Raw genomic sequence first — 8,689 nt, forward strand, 5'->3', positions numbered from 1 at the left:
AAAGGATACAGGTTTGTCAAACTTGGGTCTGTATTTAGTTTGCTGGTGTTGAAAATATTCATGACGTGTAAATAAGATGGACAAACCGTTTGCAAAATATAAGATAGGAGAAAAAAGAATCAAAAAGCCAATAAAATTGTGTTTTTGTCATTTTGTCTTATTTATAGCGTGATTGCTGTTTTTAATGATTTTTTGAAATTTCGACATGGAAAAAAAGTCAGTTTTTTGGAAATAACTTTCGAACTACTTTTTCAAATTTAATGTATAATAGCTCAAAATTCAAGTTGGAGCATCCTCTATGCGATAAAAAAAGAATGAACAAAAAATTTAAATCCTGAAGCTCACAATATCTCGACAAAGTTGTATACTTTTTTTTGATGCACCCGGTATATGTCAATTTGGGGCCCCAATAAAATTTCACAGACCAAAACAACAAATTAACGCAACCATTTCTGGCTTTGTGACACCATAATCATAAACATCGACTGAATGGATGGATTGGACAGGATTTGTAATATCTACTTCAAAGGCAAAAAATGCATAGACAAATAGACAAAATTAGAAATGTAAACATCTGTGACTATATTGTGTTGTATAAGCCAATCGAAATGCTTTACACAATAACTATATGTCATATTTTGATTATTTTTTGTGCAATACATAACCTTTTTTTGCCAGACCTAACAAGCAACAGCAAGGTTTCAAACCATGCTGCCGCATTACTCAGGCTAGCTCTAAAGCTTTAAAACAGCATCTGGATCTGATAACATGAAAACCAAAATGTCACAGCTAATTCTACCATTTGAGGATTGAGCCAAGAACGCGGGCGGGTGAAAAACTTTAATCTGTCAATCATTTTCTCAAGCAAAAAGTATGCAAAGCAATTCTAGCTTTATAATAGTGTAGCGGATCATCAGTGGATACTATTCAATTATCATTATCCCTTTATTTTCATTCCTAGAATTTTTGCAAAAAAAAGGTAAAATTAGAAAAGTTCTATTTTTTACTGCTCTATTCACATACTCAAACCAATGTGCTCTAATACCATTTTGCACAATTTATCTTCAAAAATCTTTATAAGTCGTCAAGACTTAGCTAATTTTCCCTTAGCAACACATTGTTTTCCCCTAGCATCCAGCTTTATCAAAATTTTACAAACTGTTTCCTAGTGGTTCTAGACTAGGTAAATGTCTTAAATTGCAATATGAATATGAAAGTCATTAGCACAACTTTCACTGAATTTTAGGGAAAATTAGGGTTGCAGAGACAGAAATAGCAGACCCCAACAGGTAACGAGGAAGCAACTTTGGCTGATGCTTGTTGTGAAACTCAAGTCAAATCAAATTGATTCTAATGTTTTTGACATTATTGCAGAGGAAATAATAAGAGGGAATTGGGTGGGGGTTCTTACTCATAGAAGTTGAAGATTCTCTTAGCAGGTGAAATTAGGCTTTTGAGATTTTACCACTAAGACTAGAAAAGAACCTTGAAGAAAATTATGTCAAAATATTGCAATCTAGTTTTGAAAGTTTTTTGAGTTTGTAAAAGAGGTTTTATGGTAAGTTAATCATGTGTCTGTCTGGGTTTCCAAAGTTTTGATAGTCTGTCAACAAGGGTTCACTCACAGTGAGCATAGTTACACCAGACTCTAAAATTTTAGAAACTTTGTAAGTTGAGTGAGGTAGGAGTTCTTTTTCTGAAATTTTGAGTCTGGATACCCAGGTTAGTGCTGTGAACAAAACGCACCCGCAAGCAGCCGCAAGCACTTATTTCCAAACTTTGAAAGAAGACATATCTTGATAAGGCTTTTTTGCAAAAGAAAGCTGAATAAATTCTCTTGAAGTTGAAAAAAACAACCTTTCATACCTGGAGTTATGTAAGATTGAAGATTTTTTTTCAAATTCCTGTTTTTGTTAAGTTACTGCCGGGGGGGGGGGACACTCATTACCGTGAGTGGTCCTAAACCCAAAAGCCCTGCCTAATTCTGACCCCCCAAATAGCTGTTATGAAAAAAATTCTATGTTTACAAACATTCCCTCTCCAAGTTGAACGATAAACTATTGCAAGAACTCTTGAAACAAAAAATCTAACAAGATGGCTATAATGTCAAGATGCCAATTTATGTTGGTAATCTAAAAAGTGTGAATCGTAAAAAAAATTACATTTTATGATGCTGTTTTATTGCTGTTGTCATTTTATGACATTGTAGTACATATTGCAATAAAAATTATGTTTTGTATAAGAAGCAATTATTGCTATTTCTTTTTGGTTCATTTGGTTCAATGTATCAAATCTCTCAGTTTAGTTGACACTTTGGTATAGTCAACTCAGGTAATCGTCACGCACTCCTAATTCTTACGCACTTTTTGAATCACCAATATTTCATGATATACTTGGTTTCTAACCTTGAAGTAAAATTATTATGAAAGCCATTGAAAGACAAGAATATTTTTCTCAGTTTTTCTTTGAAACAGAAAATTTCCCAATCTTCTTTTTTACGCAGACAGTTGAGAAATATAGTGCACTAAAAGGGTTGGGTAGATCAAGAGAAAATGCACTGAAAGGGTACCTTTTCAGCCACATTGAACTGCACTGCACTGTAAGAAGAGTACGATTTTGAAAAGCAGATTTTGCTGCGCGGCACATACCGTCGTTTGGAAAGCGAGTGCCGTGGGCGCACAAGCAGTTACATCAATATGCCTTCTTACCTGTCTTTAAAAATATAAATAAAAGTAATCACGTAAAAGGACGCGAAAAAAAAGACATAAGTGTGAGAACAGAGTAATCAAACTCGTTAGAAAAAGTACCATTAGAAGTCATAAAAAATCAACCTGAATAAATGCAATCGAAATTCCAGAGAGCTTCATATTCCCCAAACAACATTACATTACTATGTCAAACTCCCATCACATAAATTTTACAATTACATCAGAGTAGACTACGCTCGCCACCGAACAGGTTTATTTGGAAAGGGTAATTATATTTTATTGTTCACTTCTTTTTCAAAGATTCGCCGGGTTGGAAAAGTATGAATTTCTTTGTACATATTTTACCTACCCCAAATATTTAGGAGGCTGAGTTCAGTAGCGGCCTGGCTTAAATTTCTTGGTGGTGCAAACTTTGAAATTGGCGCCCCCTGGTATTTTTGTCCTTATTTGCGCCCTCCATCATTAAGTTAAAATATTAAACTATCAGAGACAATTTGATTATCTTTGAAACGCGAGATGGTCTTACTTTACTCTCCATTAAAGATCAAAGGCTGAAAGCTCGGCTGAAAGAGGCTCCAAAAATTCAGAAGTTGGGAGGAAGGGTTCCGTGTAATTTAGGCGCTGCAGGCAAAAAAATTTGATGTAAGAAAGGTCAAACTCCCTAAAAGATCTTCTAAAACGGAGAAAGTTAGTCAGTATAAGACCACAAATACCACAGCGAGAATTAACAAGTTTTGATCATTTTGGCAAACTCTCATTTTGGGGGTGAGCATTCTCTTTAACCCCCTCGGTGGATACACAACACTTCTGTTACTTCTGATTCAATATTGATAGAAGTTTTGAAAAATGAAAGAGAAAGGGTGTAAGAGGGTAAAATAAAGCGCCGCAGGCGAAAAAAATTAACATTGTACTCATAGAAGGCGCTATAAACGTGCCGAAGGGCGCCAAATTGCCCAATTAAACATGAACAAAATTTTGGCGCCCCCTTGAAAAGCTCTTTTGGCGCCCCTCTCAGATCTTTCTGGGTGGTGCACTGCACACCCTGCACCCCCTGCCAGGCCGCCACTGGCTGAGTTTTAAACGCATCGTCAAGTTGAAACGAACGATAAATGTATCAAGGTCTGTTTTATTTACCCCCTGCTGACTTAACAAAAGAGACTTTAACTCGATGTTACAATCCAATTATTGAAAGTTTGACTCTGCCTTTTTATAATGAGCATTTTCTGATTATGCAATTTTCATATGGCGGCAATCACAAATATGTTCATTTTGCGTCCTCGTTGGGTCTAAAAAGTGAGTCGGTCGGTCGGTCATAAAAATTTTCGGGTTTCCATTTTTCCGTCCATTTTTTGAGTGCAATCTTGGAGTAAACGGTGAAGGCTTCTTCGTAAAAGCGAAAGACATGTATCTATTTTTCGGATCCGGCATGCGGGAATAGTGTCAGGACCTGCAGTCGACCTGGTAGGGTTGGGTATGGGTGTGGTTTGGGTGTGGTTACGTATCAGATTGGCTAGGAATTTGGTTATTATCAGTTAGGGTTAGGGTTGGAGCTCGAAAAAAGCACTCTTTTATGATTTTCTCTTAATACAGTCAGGTCTGTAGTTTGTACAATATAAATAGCCGTCAGAAACGCTCTTTCGGCATGAATCCGTGGCGCAGTGGATAAGGCATTGGGTTTCAAAACATCGGAACTCTGCGGAACTTTGCATTTAGTGGGTTTGAATCCCACCGGTGGCCATCTGTCGGTAAGTCATTCAGTAAGTTAGAAAACATAGTAAATAACTCACACAGAACCAGAAAGTCAGAAAAACTACGAACAAGAGACTGGAAAGTACGAAATAAGTCCAGATCTGTCTTTCGTCTTTACGAAGAAGCCACGACCGGAGTAAACTGCCAGCCAGCCAGACGACCCTCGACATGGCCCGAGAATTCTCGGGCCAAAACTTTTATTGGAATTCGCGTAAAGCCCGAGTATGGCCCGAGCTGGCCCGAGAATTCGGGCCGTGTTCGGGCCACGCACGGGCCACACTCGGGCCAATTTTTGAAAACATGATTTAAATAGGCGTGTAATTTCAGGACTGAATTTTTTAAACATTTTCTTTGAGAAAAACTTGGTTTCTCTTAATTATATTAAATATATGAATGTTGTAAATTCATATAATATAAATATTAAATGTCTTATTTGGTATGAAAACATAGTTATAAATATACTTAGGGTGGAAATATTTGCTAGTAAACTGGTCCTGGTTTTAAACTGAAGCGTGTTCACGGGAAGCTCGTAAAGTTTTTTTGAGCGATATAAACAAAACAGACAAATCTTATTTTGTTTGACTGGACATGCTGAATCAATTTAACATTTAACTTGGCCCGAACATGGCCCGAATGACTCGGGTCATGTTCGGGCCAACAGAATTGATAGGGTCTCTCGGCCCGAGCATGGCTCGAAGAGGCCCGAGAATTTTCGGGCCATGTCGAGGGTCGTCCAGCCAGCAGCCAAAACAACCGCTTGTAATGGGTGGTTTAAACTTGTGACCTCCGACCCCAAAATGGCGCATGTAGAGTCCCCTGCCCAGTTGGCGACCGGTCTAGTTGGCGACCGAACGTCTTTGAACCCAGAAAAGTCATACAAAAACAAACCTCTGGAGAATTTCTTTTGGTAGTTATCTGCCTTGACCTATTTCCCGTACTGTGTAAAAAAGGTTTTAGAAAAAAACGAGTAGAATCCGAAAGATCCAACTTTGCACGGAAGCACACGAAAAAGCCGGATTTTTCAAAAAAAATAAAAAATGGCTACCTGTGGACAAAAAAGCTTCGTAAGAAAAAACGCTTCAACTCCCACGCCAAAAAATACTTGTCCAAAACAATGAGTATGTTAGAAAGCATTTCTGTAAAAATCAGCTCGATACAGTTTCCTTCGTATGAAATATTGATAAAAAAGTTGATGCAATCAGCTTCGAAATTTGACGTCCAGTCTGCGACCGACCAAACTCAAAAAATGAAAAAGAAGACTCTACATTGCGATCAAAAAATTCCAGACGCGAAGAGAAAAAAACAGGCATAAAAAATTCCCGCGTTTTTATCAAATGAAGACTCTCCATAGACCGCCACTTTCTAAACAAAACAAAAACAAACTTTAGAAAAAAATGGCGACTTGAAGAAAAATTCTGAAAAAACATGCCGAAGGGAAATGTAAGTGAGCTATTTTAAAACAAAAGAACGAGTGTAAATAAATTTAATACTCGAAAGCTTATGAGTTTTTTTATCATCCTGATCAATTAATATGACCTTACCTGTAAGTAGAGCACTGATTTTCTCTTTTTAACGATCGGTCGCAGACTGGTACGTCGGTCGGGAACTGGGCACTAGTACCGCTCGCTTCGAAAGTTTTTTATTCTAAGAAGATCGCCTCAAATAAAAAATCAAAACAAACACGAAGAACATGTTAAAAGTTGTCTAACCGTTGGTTGAAAAGGATTTTCAAAAAAGTTAAAAGTAAGTGAAAAATTCGAATCCAAAAATTTCGGTCGCCAACTGGGCAGGGTACTCTAATGATAAACATAGTCAAAATGCTGCGAATGCGCTAGAAATCGCTCGCACAAAAAATCGACAATAATAAAATTTTTGAATAAAGGAAAGGTCATGACAGAAAAAGTCTGACAAATTTACCGACTCACCGACTCAATTCTACTTAATTTTCGAGAGTCGGTCGGGCGACGCGAAACAAAGATATTTGTGATTGCCGCCTATTGCTATTGACATTTTCGTACATTTTCGAGGCATTTTTTATGTAACTGACAAGCTTTGACCCCCTACAAGGTTGATGACCACTTTTATACCACAGTGTCAGTACCATGAGATCGGGAAACTTGCATCCAGTGGAGGCTAAACATGCATAGATACCCTCAAATGACCTGGCCTGTGGGCTGGATGGTCATTTAAAATACAAAATTAATATTTCCTCCGCTTTTTCTGAATCCTTAACTGAGACTGAGAACAACATTAACAAGAGCAAAGTTTGAAGACAAAAAATATATATCATACTATACTACATGCCATTCACACAACACAATTTATTGAGAAGAAAATTTAAATATGCTGACAAAACAGAAAAATTTTATCATCTTGAAAAATTTGAAAAATCTCACCACCAAAGTACAGTAGCCTGATCAGTCAGGAATCGAACAATGGGCCTTTTGTTTTCGCGGCTCTGATGTTGAGACATTCGGGCCCAGTCCACGGGTAGTGGATAAACAAACAAAATGGCGGCTGCACAAGAGGTTCTTGAGCAGGATTATTATACACTAGACAAAGTTTATGGATTATTGGAGAGTGGTTTTTTCGATACTGGAAAAGAAGATGATGGTCAAGACCATTTTGATTTAGAAACCATAGGAGTAATGATGGACAATGGTGTTTTTGATGACGTAGACGAAATCAAAAACGAAATAGAGTCTATGGAATCTGAGGTGACTTTCCCTTTATTTTTATACCAGTATACTTTGCACTTTTGTATCTTGGAAATATAAGACTGTTTTAGGAGGTTGGGTTTTGTAGTTTGGAAGAAGTACCTATATAATAAAATTCTTACCTAACTTTTCTTACCTAATAGAGGTGAGTATAGGTGGAGGTGGAAAATTATAAAGATCCTTTTTAAATGTATTTACTTAAGCACTTTATTAGCACAACCCAGTGAGTTTCTTTGAAGAGGGCATGCAATTTTACATAGTATATCATATATTATTAATGAGTAAGCTTTACTTCAACAGTTTATGGTTTGATTATAGCTTTCTAGTCTATCAAATGAGTCAAGTTTTGCATGTGATGTACAAGGATGTGACAAAGTCTGCAAGACAAAGGGAGGGATCAAACGACACAAACAGGCAAAACATCCTGACGATGTTTTACTTGAAAAACAACAAATAGAACAACTACAGTCACAACAAGCTGCTCGTCTCCTTCACCCTCTTGACATCAAGAAAAACATGAAAAAGGCACTGGAAAACATTAAAAGTGATGAAAATTTTCCAGCCACGTTCAGAGAAGGATTCAATTTAACAGATGAAATTACAGGTGATCAGGGACGGGCATTTTTCAGAACATTGAAAGACGATATTCTTAAATTTGAAAGAAAAAAGGATCTTGAACTTTTCTTACAAGTCTTTAAAGAAAAGCTGAATACTCAGAATGACACACTGATGAAAGATAAAGATAATAGCAAGGAATCGAAGAAGCAAAACGAAGAAGATCAAAGGAAAGAAAAGGAAAGAGAAGAAGATCAAAAATACATCAATGAGCTCAAAAATAAATTTTCAAACATTCAAGCATATCAATTATTCCTATTTGAAGTAGCTGCACTTTGCCTTGCTACATTACAAGAGCCAAAAGAATCTTCATCACAGGAAACAAATAAAACAAAAGTTGTCTTGGCTAAACGGGAAATCGAGTCTTTAGAATATTTGACCGGACACGTGTTCCATAAAATTTATCTTAAATTGAGAAAGAATCGTAACTATTGGAAAGTTTCTTTCCAGCAAATGATAGCTTTGATTTGTGAATTTAAAGTTGAAGCTACAGAGGAGCAAAAGTTCATTCACGCAAAAGATAGAGGAGGATTATGGTATACACGAAAGGAAGCTATTGCTATTTTTCACTCTGTTGAATTGATTTTCAGAAATTTCACTAAAAAGAAAAAAATGACAGTTCGTAAAATTGATTACAAATTAATCAAACAAAATTGTGTGAAAAATATAGAGGTCAGAATCAATTTTGACAAAGTCTTAAAATCACATGAAAGTGCCATTACAAAAGATCTTGCATACGATTTGCTTGATACTCTTGTTGGTCTTTATATCAGAATCAGAGCACATTCCTATGCTAAAAATGTGAGGGAGAAATTCAAGCTAGCATTAAAATTAAATAGACAGAAATCCCTGAGAGAGGAGCTGAAAAGGGCAAGCAATGATGACCCATCTACATGCTAG

General features: G+C 36.6%; 1 protein-coding gene across 1 annotated transcript; it reads left to right on the forward strand.

The window, feature by feature from the left end:
- Positions 1–6,967: 6,967 nt before the first annotated feature.
- On the forward strand, positions 6,968–8,689 carry LOC136807812 (uncharacterized). Its single transcript, XM_067064434.1, has 2 exons — positions 6,968–7,174; positions 7,493–8,689. Exons 1-2 carry the CDS (start codon positions 6,968–6,970, stop codon positions 8,687–8,689), a joined length of 1,404 nt encoding a protein of 467 aa, XP_066920535.1.

The sequence above is a fragment of the Clytia hemisphaerica genome, unplaced genomic scaffold, assembly GCF_902728285.1.
Source record: "Clytia hemisphaerica strain Z4C2 unplaced genomic scaffold, Clytia hemisphaerica genome assembly, whole genome shotgun sequence".
Classification (NCBI taxonomy): domain Eukaryota; kingdom Metazoa; phylum Cnidaria; class Hydrozoa; order Leptothecata; family Clytiidae; genus Clytia; species Clytia hemisphaerica.

Bases quoted from the DNA above. Each gene is read 5' to 3' on its own strand.
- LOC136807812 (XM_067064434.1), top strand. From the start codon at position 6,968: ATGGCGGCTGCACAAGAGGTTCTTGAGCAGGATTATTATACACTAGAC. The intron at 7,175-7,492 runs GTGACTTTCCCT...GTTTGATTATAG, and splicing joins TAGAGTCTATGGAATCTGAG to CTTTCTAGTCTATCAAATGA.